The sequence below is a fragment of the Myxine glutinosa genome, chromosome 11 (assembly GCF_964187855.1).
Source record: "Myxine glutinosa chromosome 11, kmMyxGlut1.1, whole genome shotgun sequence".
Lineage (NCBI taxonomy): Eukaryota > Metazoa > Chordata > Myxini > Myxiniformes > Myxinidae > Myxine > Myxine glutinosa.
This window is the reverse complement of record NC_136271.1, coordinates 4,526,866-4,553,266: the sequence shown is the minus strand read 5'-3', so window position 1 is coordinate 4,553,266 and position 26,401 is coordinate 4,526,866. Positions and strand designations below refer to the sequence as shown.

Here is a 26,401-nt window from a genome sequence, read left to right as displayed (position 1 = left end):
GTTTTTGTGATCGAGCCAATAAAGCATCGTGCCTTACCCCTAGAAGGCCGATTAAAACACAATTGTGTTTATTGAGTTCTCTCTGTCCACTCCGTGGACTACTTGAAGCCCGGACATTAACGTCCGTATTCCGTGCTGGGAACCATTTCACAGCCGGGATCACGACAATATATATATATATACATTATATATATATATACTAGCAGAAGTACCTGGCATTGCCGGGCGGGGGAGGGGAGGGGGAGGGGTGGGGAACGGGGGGGGGGGGGAGCGAGCCTCTTGGCAAAGCGAGCGATTTTTTTTTTCATAGCGTTTCATAGCGTCATGGCGATTTTTTTTTTCATAGCGTCATAGCGTTCATAGCGTCATGGCGTTCATAGCGTCATGTCGTTCATAGCGTCATACATAACGTTTCATAGCGTCATAGCGATTTTTTTTTTCATAGCGTCATAGTGTCATAACGTTCATAGCGTCATAGCGTCATCACGTGATCGCTCTGAGCGAATCAGCGCCCACCTGCTCTGATTCCGTTGATTCCGTGCGCTGAAATGCGCTGAGGTAAATATGAATAAAAAATATGGATCGTCAAATATTTTGAGTTCGGCCATGTTCGTCCCACGCTCAATGGCCATGTCTATGTCAAATATCAAGCACGTAAGCCTCTCCGTTTAGGAGTCTATCGGTAACATTACACACACACACACACACACACACACACAGACACACACACACACACACAGACACACACACACACACACACACACACACACACACACACACACACACACACACACACACACACACACACGTAATGTTACCGATAGACTCCTAAACGGAGAGGCTTACGTGCTTGATATTTGACATAGACATGGCCATTGAGCGTGGGACGAACATGGCCGACCTAAAAAAAAAAGTATATCGTTGTATATAGTTTGTCTGTGATGTATATAGTTTGCGTGTTCGTAAGACCATCTTGGTTCAAACAATGTGCTGCTCTCAGTTAGTTTGTGTAGATAATTGTTTTTCATATGGTCCCTCTGTACGTTTCGTGATGATTTCCTCTTCACTGTCTTTCGACGAGTTATTCATTTTCGTGCGGCAAACAATTGGCCATGGCAGTATAAATAGCGACAGTGTTTCTTCTCTTTACCCTCAAGTTGTTATGACGTTTCCACATAAAAACAATGTATAGTTTATATTTGTGTTGTTTTCCCGCTTAGAATTAAATACGGGTGATCTACGATGTAGAATCGCCTTTAAACGTAAAAGTAAAAAAAAACACCAACGATTGCGGTCGAATGAGTTTTTTATGAGGTGATAATATTGTCGGAAAGTAAAAGCTCCTTTTTATCTCGAAGGTAAATAAAGTATCATTATCTCCCTCGTTCGAGGTTTAATTTATTTTCGTTTTTCCTTTTACCTGCCCCTTCGTTTTTGCCCGGTCCACGTCTCCACGTAGGAATTGCGATCACCTGGAGCGGAGGCAGCAATGACACGTTGGCTGTGAGTTCTCTTGTGACATGGACGGCATTTCCCCATTGTTTTTGCATATTCATTTAACTGGAATGGTTCCTTTGGACGGTCTATATTTTTTAATGATGTTTAAGTCCTTTTATATATATTATACTGACTTGTTGAAAAGCTTCAATACGGGTTTGGCCGGCGGCCCATGTAACGGTCTTCGCCGAACGTTCCCGAAGGGAACGCCCTGGGTATGTCTGGCGATGGTGAATAGGATAAGAATTTGTTGAGGATGCCGGCGATAACTCGCTTACTCTAAACGAAGGACGCCGTGGGATCTTTAGGTCCACCGACTAATGCTAGCAGATGGGACATCCGGCTTCACGTCCATACAACTTTCTTACGAAACGAGGAACCGATCCGACAGTTTGTAGTCGTGTCCGCAATTAAACCCAGACTAGACCGCTCCAACTGTAAGGTGAGTGCGCTACCTCTGTGTACCAACTCTTCACTGCAGTATAATGTCATTCCAGTTACCTGTGCCACCTGATATCCCCGTCTGTTAATGTTGGAATTGCCTTGCACCGGTGACTTTATGTTGCCACCTGGATGTGATGACGCGCATTAACCACCTCTGTTGTATTGTCCTTTTCTTGTTTGTTTGTTTTCAGAAAATCTCTCCTGGATGTCACCTGGCACGAGTACTACTCCTGAACAGTACACTTGGCAGAGATGCCGAGGAGAGGGAAATGTGCTGGAGGTTTTGTGGGTCCACAGGTGGAGGTGGCAGGTAGTAGTTCTGCGCCGCAAGGAGAGTGTGGTCACACACAGGTGTTTCACTTGTTTTCTTTCTTTTCCTGTTCATATATAATATTCCCCTTTTTATGAAATGGCCTTTTATGTGAGCAGCATTTGCATCTGAATTAATACTTTAAGTATTATTATTTAATTATTTTATTTTATTAATACTTTGTTGTTGTGTTTGTTGCTATAATCGGTGAAATCAAAAAATCACTTAGCGGAAAAATAATACAGCGAAATAAAAAAACGCCAAAACCCAGACATTTGTGATTTGGAGATATTTTAAAAATCCAGCTGGATGGAAATTTGAGAACTGAAAAGAGGGCGTGTCTGGGGAAAACCAGACGTTTCGTAACCAGATATTAAACATCTGAGCTGCAAATTAAAAAAAAATTCCAACCTAAAGTTAAAATCTGTCGTCCAAATTTAACATTTCCCAAACGGTATTGAGAGATGAAAGAGAGTGAGTTTTTTTTTCCAAGTTTGCTGCGGCGTAAATAGAGCTACCATGCGTGTAATAAAGGGGAGTTTTACCAAGTCTTTATGTTGCATCCAAAACAAAGCTAGAAGGTTCATAGAACACGATACCTCACGCAGTATTCAAGAGTATATTTCACTTTTAATTCAACAATGATTTTAAAGCTTGTTTAAAAAAACAATCTGGAATTTTTTTTAGCACAATTGAAGTAGTCTTTTTCACCAACGATCCTTATACACCGCCCTATTTAACATGGCCATGTACTGCTAAACGGAAGGGGTTTGAAAATGCAAAGAAGGCGATTTGTGTTCTCGTATGTAATTCAATTTAAATAAAATAAAGATTGTAAGAGTCGGACTAATAAATTAACTCTGGAATTTACCGCCATTGACGCAGTGTCTATTTCACCACCCTATCTGACACGTTACATTATTTATTCATACCTGGTGTCTGTGCGCTTTATGGTAAGTGTTTTTAAAACATCCTTAAAAACAGTACATTTCCTCTTTGGAATGGTTTTTCATTTTTGTTTGCCCGTCAGGCAGACAGAGTAATAATATGATGTCGCTCTGCGCATGCACGATCGAATGCGAATCGAAATCGAATTCAGGGCCAATGTACTGCTAAACTACAGGTTTGCTTTCTGAGTTCTGTTCAACATATAACATATAATAACGCAAGGCTAACCACCGCTCTAGCAGGGAAAATGGCCTTAAAATGCATGTTGTATACAGTCATCCCTCGTTTATCGCGGGGGTTACGTTCCAGAACCCCCCGCGATAGGTGAAAATCCGCGAAGTAGAAACCATATATTAATTCTATTATTTTTATATATTTTAAGCCTTTAAAAACCCTCCCCATACTCTTATAAACCTTTCCCACGCTCTTATAAACCCTTTCTACACTCTTAAACACACTTTTGAGACCCATCCTTACGTATTAGAAAAATATTTGTACATGTATATATAGCTGTACAGTATATTTGAAAATACTGTAATAGATACTGCGTAAGTATATCAATAATAGTTTTTACTGTACTGCACAGAAAAGAAGAGCATTACAGCTCTTCTTTAACACCGTGGGATATTTAATGTCCACCAACTAATATCGGCAGATGAGACAACCGTTTAATGATGCACCCTGCCTGTGAAAGCCCCTTAGATGACAGTTTATAGCTGGGCCGAGATTCAAACTCCAGTTAAACTATTTAGAAGCGAGTGTGCGTACCTCTCGGCCATCCTGCCGCCCATCTTTATCAGCCAATCTTGCTTATGTATTGCGTGAGAAAAAGAAATGACTTGTACTTCACTACTAGTGTTGGGTGCCCTGCAGTACTTGCACTTCGCTACGACTGAACCTCTGCTTAAACACGTGTATGAGAACTGAGCAAGGCGAGATGCTGAATGCTGCGTATGCGGCACATCGACGCTGTGGTCGCTGAGCCAATCAGCGCCCAGGATACTGAACAGCGTGCTCTCATTGGTCGCGTCTCATCCATCTGCCAATAGTGTGCCGCGTAAGAAATCATCTGGGCAAACTAGCGCAAGCAACCCAAGCTTGGTTTTCCATACGCGCGATTCTTTGTCTACTCATTTATAATGCGTATTTTATTTCGATTTACTGTAATATTCTTTTAATATAGGTTTTAATTAATGTGTTGTATTTTTATTTATATTATTATTAATTTTTTAGGCTAGAAAATGCTTATTTTACCGCAAAAATAATTAAAATCTAAAAAAAATAAAAATACCTATAGGCCGCAGAATCCCACGATATAATGAAAAATCTGATATATAATTTTACATATACTAGCGAGAAAAACCCGCGATGTACCGAAGCCGCGAAAAGTGAAGCGCGATATAGCGAGGGATGACAGTATAACATGAAATTGTAATTAAATTCTTCCTCGATCATAAACGGACGTTGGTAGACACAGAGTAAAAATATTATCTCACTCCACTCTGCGAATGTGTGATCAAGACGAATTTGAAGCTAAAGTATGGTAAAGCAGCAAACTTTTAGCGTGACGTAAGAACGTTAATCAAAAACGGGCACCACTATATTTACCGCACTGCTTGACGTTAATCAAACAGAAGGTGCAAACAAAATACATGATGTTGTAGAATCATAGATATTGACTATCCATGTCAACAGCAAAATGTACTCATACTTATCATGCTGGCAAGTGTACATGACGTTCAGAGCGAGTCGTATATGACAACAACAACAACAACAACATGCATTTAAAGGCCATTTTTCCTGCAAGAGCGGGGGTTAGCCTTGCGGTCCCCATGACAATCTTCTCCATTTTGCCCTATTTTCTGCATCTCCCATTGTTAACCCCCTTGCCCACATTTCTTCTTCGACCATCTTCAGCCAAGTCTTTCTCGGTCTTCCCCGTCCTCTACTTCCTTCCACATTCATTTCCATCACTTCTCAACCAGTCACTTTCATCCTTCCTCAACACATGACCAAACCATCTCAACCTGTTCCTCTTCACAGCATCCATCACAGGCTCCATTCCCATCATCTTTCGCAATTCATCATTTGTCTTCCTCTCTCTCAATGATACTCCACACATCCACCGAACCATTCGCATTTCCACCCTTCCCAGCCTTCGTTGCTGCTCTACGTTCATTACCCTTGTCTCGCTCCCATAAATCATAACACTTCTCACACATGCAGCATACACCTTTCCCTTCAGCTTCAACGACACCCCCCTCCTCATCAGCACGCCACTCAGTTCCCGAAACTTCTTCCATGCACATCTCATTCCAGCAACCGTTGCCGAGTCTGATCCACCTTCTCCATTCAGCATGTCTCCGAGGTAGCAAAATGTTTTCACACCTTCCAGCTTCACGCCGTCTCCAAGATCCAACTCAACATTTCCTCCATCTGCAGCTCCCTCTGTGCACACCTCACACTTGAATGTAGCTGCCACACTGGTTAATGACCCTCTCAAACCACGACATTTTTGATGAACCCACTCAGCGCACATTGTACATTGAATTGAGTTCACTCCGACACCCTTCCTGCACACAGCACACGGCCACTTCCCAGTTCTTTCCACCTCACCACATGCTTTACCACTTGCCATCACCTTTGTTTTTCCGATATTCACCTTCAGACCTTTCGTCTCCAAACATTCCTTCCACTTGTTCATCTTCTCCTTGAGTCCATCCATACTTTCTGCAATCAACACCAGATCATCTGCATACAACAACTCCCACGGTAAACCCTCCTTTACGTTCCGAGCCAGCACGTCCATCACAGCTACAAATAGTAGTGGACTTAGTACCGACCCCTGATGCACTCCCACCTTCACCTCAAACTCACCACTGTTCCTGTCCTTTGTCCTTACAGCTGTGCGCGCTCTTTTGTACATTGCCATCACTACTCTGATCAACCATTCCTCCACTCCTAACTTCCTCAATGCCCATGTCACTACTTCACGTGGAACCCTATCGAATGCTTTCTCCAGATCAACAAACCCAAGAAACAACTTCTTCCTCTTCTCCATGTACTTCTCCTGCAACTGCCTCACAATAAAAAGCGCGTCTGTCGTTCCTCTTCCTGGCATAAATCCAAACCATTTCGTCAAGCTTCACTTTCTTCCTTATCCTCCTCTCCAACACCCTTTCCAATACCTTCATTCCATGCTCCAATAACTTTATCGCTCGATACGAGCCACAGTCCAGAGGGTCACCTTTCCCCTTGTATAGAGGGACGAGGGTACGCAGTTCCCAATCCACTGGAATGCCTTCTTTCTTTCACCACCAGATTGCAGATCTCTGTCATTCTCTTCATACCCCAATTTCCCGCTGCTTTCATCATATCTCCCACAACTCCCATCGGCCCTCTCTCTTTTCGACTCTTCATTGCTTTTATCGCTTCCTCAACTTCCTTCTCGGTTATCTTCTCTGCCGGTCCTAAACCTGGGTTACTCTCTATGTTGCCATCCCATTCATTCTCTGCATTCAACAGTATTTCCATATATCTCTTCCATCTTCCTTTAATTCCATCTGGGTCCACAACGATTTGTCCCACTTGATCCTTGAAGCAACTCACCCCCATCACATCACACCTCTCTTTCGCTATCTGCATTGCAATCCTGAATACCGCTCTCTGACCCTCTTCCAAATCCAAGTGTTCTCCGAACATTTCCCACATGCCTCCTGTGCCTTTGCTACCTCTTTCTTTGCAGCCTTCTTGGCTGCCTTATAACTTTCATGCTCTTCCTTTTCTGCCCCTGTACCCTTCGCCTTCTGCCACTCCTTGAACTTCTTCCTCTTCTCGTCAATCCTCTTTCCAACTTCATCATCCCACCACCATGTTTCCGAGTGCCTTGGTGGTCCTTTTGTCCATCCACATACCTCACCAACGGCACCCAACAGACTATCTTTCATTGACATCCAACCACTTTCAAGCTCAACCACATCATCCTCGACCCTACTCAGCCTCTCTTTTAATGCCTCCCTCACTGTCACCTCTTTCAACCTCCACACCTTCATTCTCGGTTGGTACTTCACCCGCCGAGCTCTCCTCACAGCTTTCAACCTTATGTCGCAGACAACCAAGTGGTGCTGTGAAACAGCCTCCTCCCCCGGGATCACCTTTGTGTCCCGGAGGTGCCCCCTATCTCGCCTACGCACCATCAGGTAGTCAACGGTTGTCGTCGACCCACCTGACGTGCATGTAACAAGCTTATTATCCTCTTTCTGGAACTGAGTATTACAAATCAACAAATCAGCTCCATCAGCAAACTCCAAAATCCTTTCATCTTCTCCATTCATCACGACATATCCGTAACCCCCATGAACTCCCTCAAAATCGTCCATACTCCTTCCCACATGTCCATTTAGGTCTCCTCCTACCACAACAACTTCCTTATCTTTCACGTTTTCTATCAGCTTCTCTATTGCACACCAGAACTTGTCCTTCTCTTCATCGCTCCGACCAACCTGCGGAGCATATCCCGAAATGACGTTCACCAAGAGCTTTCCAATCATCATTTTCACCATCATCAACGTTTCACTCACTCTCGTCACACTTACCACACTGTCTGCAAACTCCTCAGAAAACAGGACACCAACACCATTCACGCCTTCTGGGCACCCTTGTCACACAAACTTGTATTTCTGTCCCTGCCTACCCTTCACCATTCTCACACCACTTCCCTTCCATCTCGTCTCCTGCACACAACATATGTCCACTCTTCTTCTGTCCAATACTTCTACCACTTCTCCTGATCTTCCTGTCATTGAATCTCGCGAGATCTTTGTCGGTGAGGTCACGTCTTTTCGAAGCTGTCCATGCGCTCACGCTTTCGAAGCCAAGTAATTTTTTCACAATTGTGTTTTTGTCGAGACTGTATCTATCTTTCGGTGTGTGTACCTATAGCGTGTCTTTAGGAAAATTTTCGGTGTTAATTTTTCGTACATGTATACACAATCGTCGGTTAATGCATGTCGAGTATTCTGAGGCCTAGTACTAGTAGGCTTAGGCTACCGTCTCCGACCTTGTGGTTTTGTTTTCTCTCAGCGGTTCGTCGAATGCGCTGCAATTATTTTCGTTCTCTGTTTCGTCCCAGTCGTTCACCCCCATACTTCCTTGTTTAATATCTCTACTCAAAAAAAAAAACCCCCAAAAAAATATTTCCTTCTCAGTTCTTATTCGTTTATTTGTTGTTCTTATTTGTTCATTCGTTCTTCGTTCACGTTGTTCGTGATCACGCGATCACGTGGTTAGAAATGTTTAATCTCTCCCCTGAAGAACTGTATTCTGTCATATATTATAACACCTTTTTCTTCTTCTCCTACAAAAGGATGCTTTCGTCTTGCTCACCAAATCTATTCATTCCAAAAAAATAAAATAATACCATCTCTTACAGTGCCTCTTTTCTACATTCCCTAAACTCTCCAGCCCTCCTTCCACCCCTCCTTCAGCGTCCTCAAACGTATTTTTGACTCGAAGGTCTCAAACTCATTTTGCAAAAAATGTTCGTTTCCCATGAATCGTACACTTTTCAAAATCCAATCTCACCCCTCCCCTCCAAAACGTCCCCCTTACCCCTCCCCTCCAAATCTACCCCCTTACCCTCCCCTCCAAATCTTCCCCATCACCCATCCCTTTCAAATCTTCCCCCTTGCCCCTCCCCTCCAAATCTTCCCCATCACCCCTTCCCTCCAAAACTTCCCCATCACCCCTCCCCTCCAAATCTACTCTCTTGCCCCTCCCCTCCAAATCTTCCGCATCACCCATCCCTCTCAAATCTCCCCCTTGCCCCTTCCCTCTCCTCCCTCCTAAACTCCCCCCACACCCCTCCCCTCCGAGACTCTCCCTCGCTCCTCCCCTCCGAGACTCCCCTCTCACCCCTCCTCCTCAAAGCATCCTCCCTGCTTCTTCCCCCTTCCAACTTTCACCTTCATCTCCCCTTCTGCCTCGCTCTGCCCCCTCCTCAAATAACACCTCACTGTGCCTCACCCAATCTCCATCAAACCTTTTGTCCGCCCCATTCTTCCCTTTCTCCAAGCTATTCTGAAATCTCTGACACACCTTCAACAGCTCTCCCTACCTCTTCCTCCTCTTCCACATCTTACCCTACCCCTCCCCCCCCTGTTCTGTATCCGATGCTCCCCCTTCCTCTTCATTAAAGGTACTAGGGCATGCCCGTACTATATATATATCTAAAATTATATCCCCCCCCCTATTTACATGAAATGGTTTGGTCCAAAGCGAACGGCTTGCGAGTGGTGACAATCCCCCCCCTCTATTTACATGCAATGGTTCGGTCCAAAGCGAACGGCTTCCGGAGTTTGGTAAAGAAATCGCCATCGCGTACACAAACGCGCAGGAAAGCGAATGAATCGCAAATTCGTTTTTATTAGTTGTAAAACATAATGCCCAATTATTCAATTAGCGCCAACGTATTTTGGCTGTTTGCAATTTAATCGCAAGGCAAAGTAGAAAGAGAAGAGGGAAAAAAAGAAAAGCCTTGCCTTGCTGCAAACAGCTGCTGCAAACAACAACAACAGGGAAGGCTGCACTGTCCGGAAGTTGGCATATCGCAGTTACGATTATTTTAGTGTTAATGGCCAATTATTCAATTAGCGCCAACGTATTTTGGCTGTTTGCAATTTAATCGCAAGGAAAAGTAGAAAGAGAAGAGGGAAAAAAAGAAAAGCCTTGCATTAACGCATTAACGCTTGCATTGCATTAACGGTTCGGCACACGTGATAGCTCGCTGCTCTCTGATTGGTTGAAGCGTTTTTTGGACATAGCTCGGTAGGTACTTGTCCGATTAATTTCAAACCTTGAAAAGGCACATCCTCGGGTCCCCAGCAATATACCTGGCAAGTTTCAAGTATATCGGACCCGTGGTTGTCGAGAAACAGCGGTCACAGACAAACACACAGACACACAGACACACAGACACACAGACACACAGACACACAGACACACAGAGATTACTGGAATTATAGATAGATGGACCTCAAACATCCGGGGCCTTCGTTCAAACTTGACTGATCTCTCCATACAGGTTGCTTCTGACAAACCAGATGTGATCTGCTTAACAGAAACTTTCCTCCTTCATGATGTCTCTGATGCCTTGGTATCTCTCCCAGGTTACTCCCTCCTCCGGTATGATAGACCTGAGCTTCGTCCTGGAGGTGGGGTTGCTGTCTTTATAAAAAAAACTCTCTTCCTCACTCGCCCTCCACTGCCCTCTCTCCACCTCACCCCCAGGAATACCTTTGGCTACGGCTTCCCCTTCGCTCCCACCTTTTGTTCATATGTGTGTTGTGCCGTCCACCAAACAGTGATGACTCCATCTACATCTCGCTGTCTGATAATATGGACCAACTTCTATCTACCCATCCCAACTCTCTCTTCCTCATATGTGGTGATTTCAATTGTCACCATGCCAGTTGGCTGGGTGTGGGTACCTCTCTCACCAGCCATGGCTCTTCAGCAAAGGACTTCTGCGACTCACTGGGACTGACACAATCTGTCAATTTCCCGTCCCGGATCTCAGTCAACGGAGCATCTTCTCTTCTGGACTTGGTTATGACTAACTTCCCTGAAAATGTCTGCTGCTCTTCTTCTGCTCCAATCGGCTCATCTGATCATGTGCTTGTTAAAGTGGACATCTCTCTGACCATTCTCAGAGAGCCTCCTCAGCGTCGGCGAGTCTGGCATTTCACTCAGGCCAACGGGCACAGTCTTCAAGCAGCCATCAATCATCTGGACTGGTCTCCCATCTCTACCGCCTCTGACATCAACTCATCCTGGGAATTCTTTCAAAGTAAATTGCTCTCTCTCATGCACAGATTTATCCCATCTCGTCTTCAGTTGTCATACCCTTCCTCCCGTCCATGGTACATGGAATCTTGTGGTGAGGCTGTTGCCCAGAAACAACTTGCTTTCGTCTCCTGGAAAGCAAATCCAACGGAAGGAAATATCATTTCCTTTCACAAAGCCCGAAACAAGTGTGTGTCTACCCTCAGGAGAGCCAGGAAACAATATCTCACCGTTCTCAAGACCGAACTCTCTTATCTGTCTCCCTCTTCCAAATCATGGTGGCGTCTGGTCAAATCTGTTTCTGGTGTTTTTTCCCCCTCAATCCCCCTCCATCCCCTCCCTCACCTCAAATGGCTACACGGCTGACTCCGCACGTGAAAAAGCTGAATGCCTCAACTCTGTATTTGCCTCTAAATCTTGTGTCCCAAACCCATCCCTCTCTGTACCCACCGTACCCAGTCGTACCCCGCTGCTCCTGGACTCTGTGTCCTTTCCTCCTGACAAGGTGGAAAAGTTTCTGTCAACCCTCGACTCTGATTCTGCAACTGGTCCTGACGGCATCAGCCCACTGGTCCTAAAAGCATGTTCTTCCGTTCTTTCACTCCCTCTTTCTGTTCTCTTCACCCTCTCTTTTGCTCAAGGTCATCTGCCATCTGCTTGGAAATCAGCCAACATCACCGCTTTGCACAAAAAAGGTGCAAAAACAGATCCTAGCAACTACAGACCAATCAGCCTTCTCCCAATTATCAGCAAAGTCATGGAATCCATCATTGCTTCAGATATGAAATCTTTACTCTTCTCCAATGGCTTGATCTCTGACCATCAATTTGGTTTCAGACCTGGTCACTCTACTCTGGACATGCTGCTTCTGCTTTCTCAACAATGGATGTAGGTCCTCAACGCCAAACAGGATATTAGAGCTGTCTCCCTTGACATTTCACGTGCCTTCGATACGGTCTGGCACCCCGCTCTGCTCACCAAACTCTCCTCCTTTGGTATCCATGGAAATCTCCACGCATGGCTGGCGGACTTCCTCTCTGGTCATAGTCAACGTGTGGCCCTGAATGGGTTTCTCTCATCTCCTCTTCCTGTTCAGGCTGGAGTTCCCCAAGGCAGTGTTCTGGGCCCTGTGCCTTTTCTGGTCTTCATCAATGACCTCTCTGACTCTCTTGAAAATCCTCTCTATCTCTTTGCTGACGACTCTACTCTCTGTCGCTCCATTCCTCATCCCTCAGATCGGCAGTCTGCAGCCTCCTCACTCTCTGCAGACCTGGACAAAATCACAGACTGGGCAAACAAATGGAACATGTCTTTCAATCCTGACAAATCTCACACTCTTTCGATGTCTCTCCGAAAAGACCGACTGGACAACCCTCCCATCCACTTTCTGAATAATCCTCTCAAAGAAGTTCTGTCACTCAATCTTTTGGGTCTCACTATCTGCCATGATCTTTCCTGGGAAAACCACATTTCAAATCTGGCCTCCAAAGCCGGTCGCCGACTGGGCATCCTCCGTCGTGCGAAGTCCTTCCTTGGTACACCTGAGCTCCTCACCACTTACAAGGCTTTCATCCGCAGCTCTATGGAATACTGCTCTCCCCTCTGGTCTGGTGCTCCTGCCTCACACCTAGCTCGTCTTCACGCTGTTGAAACCAAAGCGTTCAGAATCATTGGAATCTCCCACGATGAAGCTAACTCCAAGGGCCTTTCACTCACTCACCGCAGGCAGGTTGGTGGTCTTTCCGTCTTCTACCGACTCCTCTGGCCTTGCCCCCCCAGCTCTCTCTGGGCTCTGTCCCCAAAATATTCCTGCAGGTCGCACAAGATCCGCCTGCAATCCTCTTATGGTTAAACGGCCAAAATCAACTCTCTGCTCACCTTCACTCCTTCATTCCTCTTTTCTCCCACCTCTGGAACAAACTCCCTCACTCTCTTCAATCCCACTCCACCCTCCAGGTCTTTAAAACAGCTGTTCACCACCATCTCTTATCTTCCCCCATCCAAAACCTTGATCTTTTCTACCCTGCTAATTTCGGTCCCCTTTTGTTTTATACCTCTCCCTCCCCAACCCCCCCTTCCCACGCCTCCTCCCCCCAAGCCCTCTCCCTCCCACACTTCTCCCTGCTCTCAAATGTTGTGTTTGTGTGCTTCCCCTTCTCTCCCCATCTTGTCTTCCGCTCCCTCTTTTTATATATTTTGTTTGGTTGATTTGTTTGTGAAATAAATGTTAGCTCTTTCACGAGCCTCGATTCAGTATACAAAAAAAAAGAAAAAAAAAGTTGTCCCTACATTCCATGTCCCAAACCTCAGAAACCGATCTCCACGTCGGGCATCAGACTTTTTGTCGTCATAAATGGAGTGATTTCCACCCTTGCTTCGATCGGGTTCCCCACCTTGAGTTTTGACGAGAGGGAGTGGGGTGCCCCACGGGGTACTTCGGGCTGTACCCTGCCCATATGTAGTTGTAATTGTCATGGTTCTCTTTTTGAGGCAATGTTTTTATGGCCGGATGCCCTTCCTGACAACCCTTTTCGTTGCCTCTTACGACACGCAGGGATATGGTGTACCTATTCTAAACCGGGGTACACACCGGGAGAGTCGTATATGACAGTAAGTCAATATTGTTGTCGTAGGTGTCGACCCATTGGCCAGTGGGAGGGTCGGCCATGGTGCTGCGTCAAGAAAAACTGGCTTCAAGAGATTTATTGAGACTGTCTCACGACCCTGTTAATATTGAGTGTAACGGTCTTCTCGGGGCTTTGTATAACTTTGTATGGTCTGTCATGAGGTTGCTTTAAGGGTCTCCGGACAGCATCATGCCGTACATATATGTGGGTGCACATATATAATTCCTGGGGAATAAACATGGCGTGACGAAGACGTACGTGTTGGTGTCGCCTGGAGTCCCTGTATGGCCACACAGAATTGGTTGGTATGGTTGGTGGCGTCAGGCAAAGTGTCATCGGATGCTGAGAAAAATTATCCTGGGAGAGGAAGTGGTGCACCCACCATACACTAGCTCTGCAGTGGAGCATACAAGGTCGTCTTTGAGAGCGGCTCGTAGGGTACGACGTCCATCCAGTGTGTGAAGTTGTCATGTGCTTTAAGGGAAGATTTGAGTTGGTGATGGAAATGCGACACCATACCATTCGCTGCTGGATGGTAAGCGGTGGTTCACACACGGTCTGTACCCAGGAGTTGAGCAAGCTCGTTAAAATAGAGCCGATTCAAACTGGCTACCACGATCCATAGTGATGGTTGATGAACACCAAAAGGTGTGATCCAGGTGTGGACAAAGGTTCTGGTGATGGTAGCTGTGGGGATGTCAGCTATCAGTTCAGCCTCCGGCTAAATAATGCAGCAGATAAACACAAAAATTGTGCATTTTATGAGAAAAGCATGAAATTTTTAACATAGTTAGTGCATACCATAAGGTTTATTTTCAAATGTGGAGGGAAGTCAGATTTGACCTCTGAGAACCGTGAGAGGTCAAATCCAAAATGGCCACCAGTCCACCGAGTCTAATGTTCAAACGCGCTTAATTTTGGAACCAAATAGTGTAGAAAAACATTATAGGTGTCATTTCCAACTAAATTGGGGATGCCCAGAGGTGAATGATGCTTTCAATGAACTCCTAGGCATGCCAAGTGAGGTCAGTGAAGGCTCAATGTTACTGCTGGAGCGATTTGTGGTGCTGATGTACGATAGAACCAGTGAGAGCACGGAAGTGAATGATGCCAGGAAACAGCTCTTCACACAGAAGTGTAGAACTCTAGAGAACATTCCTCCAACCCAGGCAACACTCAAGCAGCACATCAAGCGCACTTGCTACCAGGCCAACTGTTGAAACCAGGCATTGGTCATGGATCCAGAGATGCCAGACCCACCTGACTGGGGCTGGACAAAGGAGACAACTGGGTGGCAGCCTCTTTGGACCACTCTTCCTGAAGCATCAAAATCGTGCCATGAATTGATCGACTGTGGCTGCAAGAAAGGGTGCACTGGACGCTGCAAGTGTGCCAAAGCTGCATTCAAGTGCACTGCACTGTGCGTCTGTTCTGGAGACTGTTAGATTTAGATCATTACCAATTTTCATCATTGCACTTGATTTAATGTAAGCTTTGATGGACATACTTGGTTAACAAGAGTTATTTTTTCAGAGGTATTGCATCATTCCTTGCAGTGTAAACACCTTTTTTTCATCATTTCTGGTCTTTGGGTGTTCTGTACCTATCCCTGTACCTGAAAAAATTTAGTTGTAAAAGTTCAAATGAACTTTTTCCAATAGCAGTTCCAACTGCAGTATCATAAAAAGAGATATTTAACGTAATTTGACCTTGACCGTGACCTAAATGCATGTCCTTGAGTTCTGGCGATCTCAAAAGTATCACCAAATGAATGGGCATCCCCAATTTAGTTGGAAATGACACCTATAAGCGCGTTTGAACATTAGACCCGGTGGACTGGCGGCCATTTTGGATTTGACCTCTCACTGTCCTCAGAGGTCAAATCTGACTTCCCTCCACATCTGAAAATAAACCTTATGGTATATACTAACTATGCTAGAAATTTCATGCTTTTCTCAAAAAATGCACAATTTGTTAAAATATGAGAGCTTATCCGCTGTACTAAAACAGGTGAAGCGGTCAACACAAGTCAGTAAATATAGCGGTGCCTGTTTTAAGGTGGTAGGAGACCAACAAGATCCACATGGACCCTGTCGAAATGCCTATCTGGTGTTGAAAAGCTGCCAAGTGGTGTGAGAATATGATGTGATGTTAGATCTTGGAGCTGTGGCATTGAAGACGGCGCCGTTGGGCCAAGCAATGTCAACTTTGATGTGTGGTGATTCGTCGCTGGGTTGCTCAAATACCCGTGTGCGTGAGTGAGTGAAAAGTGTTGAAGAGACTGTATGATGGAATGCTGCAGGTACTAAAGGGGGTGACTGTCCTAGTGTCCTATCGATGTATCACGCACTGGTCAATTGGTTTGCATCATCGATTTATTGGTTAATTAGCATTTCGTTTCACTTTTCTTGGTGAAATATAGTCATTCACTTTCTTGTCCCTTCCATTTATATTTAAATGTAACATAAACATGTGGATTAAAGTAGATTTAATACAGATCTTCATGGAGTAACTACATAGAAGTTATTCATTCAAGTAAGCTACATTCAAGTGTAAGGTGTGCACAGAGGGAGCTGCAGATGGAGGAAATGTTGAGTTGGATCTTGAAGACGGCGTGAAGCTGGAAGGTGTGAAAACATTTTGTTACCTCGGAGACATGCTGAATGGAGAAGGTGGATCAGACTCGGCAACGGTTGCTAGAGTGAGATGTGCATGGAAGAAGTTTCGGGAACTGAGTGGAGTGCTGATGAGGAGGGGTGTCGTTGAAGCTGAAGGGAAAGGTGTATGCTGCATGTGTGAGAAGTGTTGTGATTTATGGGAGCGAGACATGGGTAATGAACGTAGAGCAGCAACGAAGGCTGGAAAGGGTGGAAATGCGAATGGTTCGACGGATGTGCGGAGTATCGTTGAGAGAGAGGAAGACAAATGATGAATTGCGAAAGATGATGGGAATAGAGCCTGTGATGGATGCTTTGAAGAGAAACAGGTTGAGATGGTTTGGTCATGTGTTGAGGAAGGATGAAAGTGACTGGTTGAGAAGAGTGATGGAAATTAATGTAGAAGGAAGTAGAGGACAGGGAAGACCGAGAAAGACTTGGCCAAAGATGGTCGAAGAAGAAATGTGGGCAAGGGGAGATGCAGAAAATAGGGCAAAATGGAGAAGATTGTCATGGGGACCGCAAGGCTAACCCCCGTTCTAGCAGGGAAAATGGCCTTAAAATGCCTTTTGTTGTTGTTGTTGTTGTTGTTGTTGTTGTTGTTGTACGGAGTAACACACTATTTAAAATGGATATATTGTGCCCTCTTTTTATATAAAGTGAACCTCCACCAGCCAATCTTGCACCACCATTTCACAGTGAGTGGTATGATTAGCTCAGAGCTTTGCCTCTGAGCAAAACCAAGAGTGCAACACAATTAACCTTTTTGAAGTTCATCAGGGACCTGCGGAACATTGACGTAATGCAAAAAGTGACCAAGTCCTCAACTCTCCCTCCCCCCTCACAAACCCAAAGTCATCAAACCTTCCCCACCCCCCACCCCCCTCTCTCAACCACAAGTCCTCAACTCTCCCTCCCCCCTCACAAACCCAAAGTCATCAAACCTTCCCCCCCCCCCCCCACCCCCCACCCCCCACTCCAAACCACAAGTCCTCAACTCTCCTTCCCCCCTCACAAACCCAGTCATCAAACCTTCTGCCCCTCCCTCTCCAAACCAACCACAAGTCCTCAACCTCTGCCTCCCAAGTCCTCAACCTCTGCCTCCCAAGTCTTCAACCCCACCTTCCAACCCAAAGGCATCAATCCCCTCCACACTTCCCAGCATTTAACCCTCCCCCCAAACCCCCTCCCAATCACAACTCCACAACCCCTCACTGATTTCGGGATGGAATTGTGGTTGCAGTCAGACCAGCTGTCCAACCAATTGGTGGAAAGGAATGTTACCCACACATGGACGGATGAACAAGTGTTGTTAGGGTTAGGGTATATAGATTGATAGATTAACTTGAGCTTCTCCCGTCGCTGGGGATGGGTACTTTCGCTTGATTTCCCCACTCCCCCCCCCCCCCCCCCTCTGTATTGCTGAAACTAACTTTGTTTAACAAACCTTTATCAAATAAACCTCTGTCTCTCTCTCTCTCTCCCCCTCTCACTTGCAGGTTTTGAACACTTTTGGTCATGATGGCGATGGAGATGTGGGTGTATCTGAACAAGAGCATGATGGGAGTGGATCAGTTGTGTTGCGAGTGCGTGGCATGCTGGCGCGGGAAGGAGGAGGATGGCCAACCGAAGGTGTTTTGAGGCCCCGCACGCCCGATAACATCATTTACTTGGACACTGAGGTGCGCGACGGTGACACTCTTGTGTCCTTTGCTCTTCATTATGGATGCACTGTAAGTTACCACCGCATGCACACACTTTATTATCCATCTGCTTTGTAAAGTGAAGCACTGCTTATCTGGTGCTCTAAGCACTTATTGGATGAAAAGGTTGTGCATTTGCCATTTATGAGGCCACACCTATACATCACAGCTCTTCCATGGTTTTGCACACAGGTGGGCAGACAGTATCGCGTAGAGGTGAGCCCACGCGACTCTCAGCTGTTTGGCTTGGGTTCAAATCTCAACCCAGTTATAAACTCGTCCTGGTGTTTCTCGGGCATGGTGAAGCATCAATATGTGTTCTGTCCCTCGGAGGGACGTTAAACTGGTTGTCCCATCTTCTAGCATTATTTGGTGGATGTTAAAGATTCTACAGTACCCTTTGCAAAGAGTGGGCAAGTTATTACCAGAATCCTGAACAAATTACAAATCCATGCCTGGACTGCAGGTCGCAAGTGCTCTGGTCACGAGGGTTCTTGACATCAGATTACGCTGCTTGCTATCTGCGAGTGTGGTTGCACTAGATTACACTGAAGCTTCTCCACTACAAACAAATTGACCAGGTAGTTCACACTTATAATACGAACGCCCATCATCGGGTATGAAAGACCAACATTGCCCATCAAGGTATTACTTTTTTCATCCGCTTCCTTTCAAGTGCCGTTTGCATAATCCCTCTGTGAGCGTGCTTAAGAAGAAATAATGAATTGCTGCAAATGTATTGTTTTCTTTTTTAAATCCAATGTGGTTGGACATCTCTTCTCTATTATTTACGAGCAAATACCACCTGTCGCTTCGCTGACGGGAATACCAAGAGAGTGTGAGTGGGGGTGGGGTGGGGCAGGAGAGGGAGAGAGGAGGGGTTGGGAGTGAGAGAGAGAGAGACAGGTGATGAGAGAGCAAATAAGACCTGTCGCTTCCATAAGATAAGAGCAAATAAGACCAAAGCTGTCCTTGCCGTGATATTTAACCCCTACCCCGACTACCCCAACCCCTCCGAGGATATGTAACTGGTCGAAGGTTAAACATGAACATCACCTATGCACCTCAACACAGAGAACCTTTCTAACCCACCGGGTTTAATTCTAGAGGATTCTAAAGTGTAATTATAATGGGTTTCGTTCGTTTCTAGGTTTTGCCTATTTCATATTAAAAATGCCAAATTGAACCGCTTCCTTCGGACATGGGTGCGATTAATTATTTATTTATCCTTTTAGAGCTTCAGGATAGACAATGTTGCATGTTTTTCCATGTGGTGCCAAGACTCCCTCTGAATCCCAACTCCGTCCTCCCCTCCCCCCTTCCTCCAGCTCATATAAGCGATCGGGAATTCTTACATGGATCATTGCATATTCATATCGTGTCACCACAATGACCCAGTTTGAAGTTGTATTACTTGGAAGCTCCTTCTGGTTACTCGTCGGTAAACGATTATCTCGTTGTTCTGGTGTATTTTGTGTCACTGACAGTGAATAATGCGTTTTTGACCACGTTTGGGGAAAAATCGTTATTAATTCAAATAAAAACAGGTTTCTATTACTACCAACCCACGTTTCGTCCCTAACTTGCCACCTGTCGTATCAAAATCTGCCCCCGAGGGACAAATTCATCGATTTTGGCTGAAAGAAGTCGTGGGATAGACGTTTATTCTCGGCGCCATGTCATGAATCTGGGGTGTGTTCAGTTACCAAGTTTCTTGTAGAGCGCACACCAAATGGCTTATACACTCCATTTGAAACCGTTGATAAGGAACGGCTGCCTTGGCAAGCGCTAGCTAGCTGCTTCGTAACTGAACACACCCCTGGACATGTCGACAGCATACAGTACACACAAAACGCCGACAAAAGCACAGTTTTTTAAATTAAAGACTTCAAATATTAATCATGACTGTTTGTTGTAATGAAAACGTATTGTCCACTTTTTAGCATGTTGTTTTAGTTTTTTTAAATGTACATAAACTCAGACGTGCACGAAAGTGGATGTGCGCATTTCACATAACTTTAAAGTGTACGTGGACATAACTTCTTTAAAGTGTACGACTGGATGTACATAAAAACTTCTTGGAATAAAAGATCTCTCGGGAATTTCCCCGGCCTCCAGACTAATTACTAGGTACGCATTTCACCACCAAGCCGAGTTTCATCTCCTCTGATGTGTATTTATTTAATGTAACATGTGAATTACATGTCCATCAGTTTGTTTATAAATCCTGTACTTGTGCTCTATTCATCCTTGAAAGATCGGGTAAAAAAAACATTTTATTTTTTTTGAATTAAAGATGTCACTATCCGCAATCACCGCAATCGCAATCGCAAATGTCACCGCAATCGCTGCGAACAAAACATGCATTACCTCATTTTCTCTGCATTAGTTCTCATCAAAATGTAAATTTGTTTTCTCAAAACGGTCCCTTCATTTCATGATAGGAGACTTGTTGGTCAGTCTTCAAATATACACCAGAGGCCTATGCGGCCTCTTCCAAGTCGAGGCATTTTTGAGCAGGCCAAAGGAAGATGGTGTCTTCTGTGAGGTGAAAGCGGGCTGACAAAGATGGCGTGCCGCCATCTTGGAAAGACTTTTGGTTTTTGATGATGAGCATTAAGCACCCTATTCATTATCTTCAAACGTGGTGTTCAAATTTACCCAAATACCAAGTTTTCATTCTGTGCTCCCTTTGGGTGACCCTTAGTATGCATGCAAAGTTTCAGACCGCCCGCGAGGTTTCAGTTTTGGAGTACAAGAGGAACCATACACACACACACTGACGATTATTATTATAGACTAGCCGAAACCCGTGGAACATCCACGGAAGGGACGATGTGGTGTATGGATAGAGTGTACCATTATGGATGGCATAGGGGATTTACTTGTCCGAGTAAGAGTTAGGAAGAAAGATCAATTTTCACTTGTGCAAAAATGCTACTCACAATTACATCGCCTGTGCGTCGGCCTGTGATTGAGCCAGAGAGTTGGCCTGTGAGTCAACTTCCTTTCCAATGTCTGCAAGAATTGAAATACTGATTGTGAATGTGTAAAATTATATGAATGAAGAACATGCATTTCAATAGATGATGCCATCGAAAAGGAGAGCAGCTGTCAATAGAAAAGGATGTCTGACTTATCAATTTGACATTATTGCACAGGAAATGACGAACAAAGAAACAGTTCATTTCCATCGGGTAATATTACGATGAGAGATCAGCCGATACCTTTATTATGTCCATCAGCATCCATGGCACTTAGGGGAAAAAACGTGGCATCAGCCAGCCGCAGCCAACTATCACGTACCGTCTCAAAGTCAATGCCATCCTTTTATCTCTTCGTATACAAGTACAACTTACTGATCGCAACGTCACTCCATTTAACTTTATTAAAATGACGATAAAGACGTGAAACCCGTGGAACATCCACGGAAGGGATATCGTTCGTCTGTTTTCAGCTCGTTATCTTTAAGCTTCCTTACGTCTCGCCACCTGCTACACCTCTCTGAGTTACGAGGATTTATGCAACGCACCCCGAGTATCGCAACGTCATTCCATTTAACTTTATTAAAATGACGATAAAGACGTTTCCTTATACTGTATATCCTAATTTCAAATGTTCAAGGGAATAAAAAAGCTTCCTTACGTCTAGCCACCTGCTACACCTCTCTGAGTTACGAGGATTTATGCAATCCACCCCGAGTATCGCAACGTCACTCCATTTAACTTTATTAAAATGACGATAAAGACGTTTCCTTATATATCCTAATTTAAAATGTTCAAGGGAATAAAAAGACCATTTGGTTCACACCACCCATCACACCACTCGACTGTCCAATCAGCGGACGGCTCGCATCGCCTTCGCCCAGCAGACGCCAATACGATGGTGTCGTAAGATGGCGTTGTATTGGCCGTTAATCGGATGCTTTTGGGTCCCAAAGTCGGCGAATTCAGATTTTTCGAGTATGTCTATACGTGATAAACAAAGAGCGCGGTTCGTAGATCGTAAATCCATTTGTGCCGTGGGCATCGGGTCACTGGGTGCGGCGTAAAAGGGATAACAAAGTCGAGTCCTTACGGTATTATTATATAGATTTATTTTGGCCCTCATTTTTATGGCGATGGGATTGTTGGGTGGTGGTGCTACCTTTTCGGAGGGAACTTTTTGGTGCAAGTACATACTTAACGTGAGGGAATGAAGAATGAAACTAGCTTTCCTCCTGCGTAACAAATGCGGCCTAGTGTTTTTGAACATGTTTATTCATATGTTTCACTGCAAACACAATTATCAATCTCGTTCTTCTCAGATACAACACTTAATGCATGTAGTGGACAGTGTAGCGTTATCGTTTTAAATTAATAACTTTAACGTAAAAAAAAAAATACACATTTGTATCAGATGGAATGAGAGGTATGTGCAGTATGAGAGGTATGTGATGTGCAACCTCTCGCCATCTACGTCTTTTGTATTTGTACCCCGAGTAAGGTATAAAAGCGTTTATGGCTGGAGTACCCGGCGTTGCTAAAGCGAAAAAGAGACATTAACATATTTGTAATGAGGGCAAATATAATGGAAAAGCAATTAGTCGTGGCCAAAAATATTGGCACCCTTGCACGTTTTTCAAATAACTCGCAATTTTCTTGACAAATAAGTTGAAATTGACAAAAGTATTTTGTCTTCACAATTCCTTATTTCACTGTTAATATTACAAAACCTTTGTTTTTGATTCAGAACTTAATATTTCCTTTTAAATCGGAAAATAAAAATAAATGGCATTTACAAAATTATTGACACCCGAGACTTAATATTTGGTAGCACAGACTTTGGACAAAATAACTGCAGTGAAGCGCTTCCTATATCCATGAATGAGCTTCCTACACCTCTCTACTGGCAGTTTGGCCCACTCTTCTTGTACAAACTGCTCCAGTTCTCCCAGATTTGAAGGGTGCCTTCTCCCAACTGCTGTTTTCAGATCTCCCCACAGGTGTTCAATGGGATTTAGATCTGGACCCATTGCTGACAACTTCAGAACAGTCCAGCCTTTTGTTGAACCATTCCTGGGTGCTTTTTGAAGTGTGTTTGGGGTCAATGTCCTGCTACAAGACCCATGACCTTCGACGGAGACCCAGTTTTCTGACACTGGGTTGAACATTGCGCTCCAAAATGCCTTGGTAATCTCCTGATTTAATGATGCCATGCACACATTCAAGGTACCCAGTGCAGAACAGCAACCCCAAAACATCACTGAACCTCCTCCATGTTTGACTGTAGGGAAGGTGTTATTTTCTTTGAAGGCTTCATTTTGTTTTCTGTAAACATAGAGATGATGTGCTTTTCAAAAAACCTCTAATTTAGTCTCATCTGTCCACAGGACATTCTCCCAGAAGGATTTTGGCTTGTTCAGGTGTGTTTTGGAATTCTCCATTCTGGCTTTCTGATCTCTCTCCCAGCAGCAGTGGGAACCTTCTGGGTCTCCTTTCATTGAGTTGGTGACGGATGGTGCGAGTTGAAACTGTCGTACCTTGTGTCTGAAGGTCAGCTTGAATCTGTTTGGCAGTTGATCGAGGTGCTTTCTCCACCATTCGAACAACCCTTCGCTGCAATCTTCGATTAAGTTCTCTCTTGCAGCCACGTCCAGGGAGGTTGGCTGCAGTGCCATGGGCCTTAAACTTCCTGATAACATTGCGTACGGTGGACACAGGAACCTCAAGGTCTCTGGAGATGAATTTGTAGCCTTGAGATTGTCCATGCTTGGCTACAATCTTGTGTCTGTCTTCCTCAGAGAATTCTCTGGTATTCGGTATTCTTTCTTTTCTCCATGCTCATTGCGGTACACACAGTGACACAAAAGACAGTATGACTCCTTTTCTCTATTCAAACTGGTTGAATGAGTGGTTTTTAGCTCACCTGGAACGAAGTTCAGGGGAGCTTATGTGAGATGGCGCGTTGTCCGTCCATCCGTCCGTCAGTCCGTAAACACTTGAAACTTCTTCTCCGAAACCGTTGATGGGATTGCGACCAAATTTGGCACAAATGATATTTGTTGTGTTGTGACTAAAGTTTGTTCACGGCATTAAAAAAAATCTGGGTTGAAGGGGGTTTACTGTGGTCAAAGTGGATCCAGGTTTGACCCCCAAAATAGGAATTTGCTTTTTCCTCTGAAACTACACACACAATTTCGATTATACTTGACCACAACCTTCACCACCTGTGATGTACCAACGTTTGTTCACGGCATTAAAAAAAATCTGCCCCTTTGGGGGTCTACGGGGAGGAGGGGGGGGGGGTTCCCCCTCAAAATAGGTATTTGCTTTCTTCTTGGAAACTACACATGCAATTTCCATGAAATTTCACCACAACCTTAATCACCCATGATGTACCAATGTTTGTTCAGGGTTTAGAAAAATCGGGTCTTAGGAGGTATATGGTGTTTGACCTTCACAATATAATTATGGCTTCTGCTTCATTGACTGTTAGCTCTGATTTATTTTCCTGTGGAGCCTTCCTGTACCACCAATTCTTCCTATCTACCTTTTTTCATTGTTGTCAATCATTACGACCATGCTTCTTTGATTTGACAATACAATGTTCTATCCCTTCCAAATTTTGTTTTTTGGTGATGTTCTTCTAAATCCGAGGTAATAATGTTTACTTTGTTTTTATTTTGCCGTGTTTGTAAAAATATAGGCCTGGTGTTGGCTTAGCGGTTAGGGTGAAGGCTTGGGATCTTAGGATCCTGGGTTCTAATCCTGGTCGATCGCTGAATTAACGCCGGGGGGGGGGGGGGGGGCGGGGGTGACTCAGCCTGTCATCCTTCCGAGGTCGGCAAATTGAGTACCAATTCACTGGTAATTCCTTGTGTGTCGCAAGAGGTGACTAACAGGGTTGGCGGCAGGAAGGGCATCCGGCCATAAAACATTGCTTCAAAAAGGGACCACGGTGCCCAAAAAAGGCCAACCCCTGCTCTGCGGGGGGAAATGGCCTCTAAAGGTGGTTCGTATTTGTAAAAATAAAAGTAATTACAAAGCCTTTGGCTCACCTTGCACTTTTGTTCTTGACAATTTGGTTTGACTAATTTTACTGACACATGATTTGATTCTCCTATGAGTAAGCAGTCTTTGCTTGCATCTGCTGTCAACTGATCCTTGTACTCTTTTTTGCAGGTTGCTGAAATTAAACGGGCAAACAACCTGATCAGTGAACAAGACTTTTATGCCCTCCGCACTTTAAAAATTCCAGTGCCGAGATATGGCGTCATGACGGAGTTTTTGGAGGAGGCCAGTCGCCGAAAGCCTTGTTCCACAACCTCCAAATGGCCGTTAGTAAATGGGCCTTGCCATGCGAATGATGGCTCCTTGATGTTGGAAGATACAGCTGTTCACATGGCAGACAAACCTGGGGCTTTCCTCGTGGAAGTGGACCGCAATCTAGAAGCGATAGTTCGATCGGCTGATTCTCTATCCCCAAAAGAAGAGCCACGGCTTACTGCACATGAAAGGGGAGCAGTTCTTCAACGGCAACGGCGACAGAAGGACACATGTGATGGAGCGGATTGTGGCTTACGCTGGTGGAATGCTGTTGCAGCAATGTTGCTTGTTGGTATTGCTACACCCTTGTTATATTTGCTCTACCACCAACTTCAGATTCCATTTCATGTGCCAACGACAACGCCTGGTCCCCTCCTAACAAATACAGTTATTATGCCAGAGGGTATAGGATCAGAGGGGCATGTTACACCTGTACACCACGGAGCCTTGAGACCAATTAGATCAGTGCCTGATATACCTGAAACCGCAAACTCTGCTTGAGGACTTCAGCTTTTGAAATACAAAACTCAAATGTCTTATTGTTCTTCCGATAATTGCAATCCTACAATTTACAGTTTAATCTGCTGTATTAATCCATAAAATTCTTAGATTTATTTGCTTTTATATTTTTGGACATATTTCACATGTAAACTTTCTGCAGGCCAACTTGAAGTGGTTTCAACACACACACACACAGAGATGGAGAGAGAGATGGAGAGAGAGATGGAGAGAGAGAGAGAGAGAGATGGAGAGATGGAGAGATGGAGAGAGAGATATGGAGAGAGAGATATGGAGAGATATGGAGAGATATGGAGAGAGGTGGAGAGGTGGAGAGATGGAGATAGGGAGAGGTGGAGAGATGGAGAGATGGAGATTGGGGGGAGGGGGGAGGAAAGAGAAGGGTGGAAGATAGAGGGGGAGATAGGGAGGGAGAGAGATTGTTCCTAAGGTGTTAGTGGTTATTAAAATTACAGCTGCTGCGGTGGCGATCTACTTGGTATGATCTCCATGAACATGGCTGGGAAAGTAAATTATAAAGAGGGAAAGCTAGAAGGATACATGGGTA

The 26,401-nt window shown here is 44.7% G+C and overlaps 1 protein-coding gene across 3 annotated transcripts; it reads left to right on the top strand.

The window, feature by feature from the left end:
- Window positions 1–1,299: 1,299 nt before the first annotated feature.
- LOC137436365 (lysM and putative peptidoglycan-binding domain-containing protein 3) lies at window positions 1,300–26,135 on the top strand. Of its 3 annotated transcripts, none has more exons than XM_068130074.2 (4): window positions 1,300–1,503; window positions 2,133–2,292; window positions 17,825–18,007; window positions 25,192–26,135. In XM_068130074.2, the coding sequence occupies exons 2-4, from the start codon at window positions 2,194–2,196 to the stop codon at window positions 25,834–25,836; spliced, it is 927 nt and encodes a 308-aa protein (XP_067986175.2). In that variant the 5' UTR covers window positions 1,300–1,503; window positions 2,133–2,193; the 3' UTR covers window positions 25,837–26,135. The 3 variants fall into 3 exon arrangements, with proteins under 3 accessions (XP_067986175.2, XP_067986174.2, XP_067986176.2); XM_068130073.2 differs by having other exon boundaries at window positions 17,825–18,058; window positions 25,192–26,133; XM_068130075.2 differs by lacking the exons at window positions 1,300–1,503; window positions 2,133–2,292 and adding an exon at window positions 15,870–15,970 and having other exon boundaries at window positions 17,825–18,058; window positions 25,192–26,134.
- The last annotated feature ends 266 nt before the right edge of the window (window positions 26,136–26,401 follow it).

Excerpts from the sequence above, each read along its gene's own strand:
- LOC137436365 (XM_068130073.2), top strand. The coding sequence starts at position 2,194 with ATGCCGAGGAGAGGGAAATGTGCTGGAGGTTTTGTGGGTCCACAGGTG. Across the intron at positions 2,293-17,824 it reads GAGAGTGTGGTCACACACAG|GTTTTGAACACTTTTGGTCA; the intron begins GTGTTTCACTTG and ends TCTCACTTGCAG. Across the intron at positions 18,059-25,191 it reads CTCTTCATTATGGATGCACT|GTTGCTGAAATTAAACGGGC; the intron begins GTAAGTTACCAC and ends TCTTTTTTGCAG.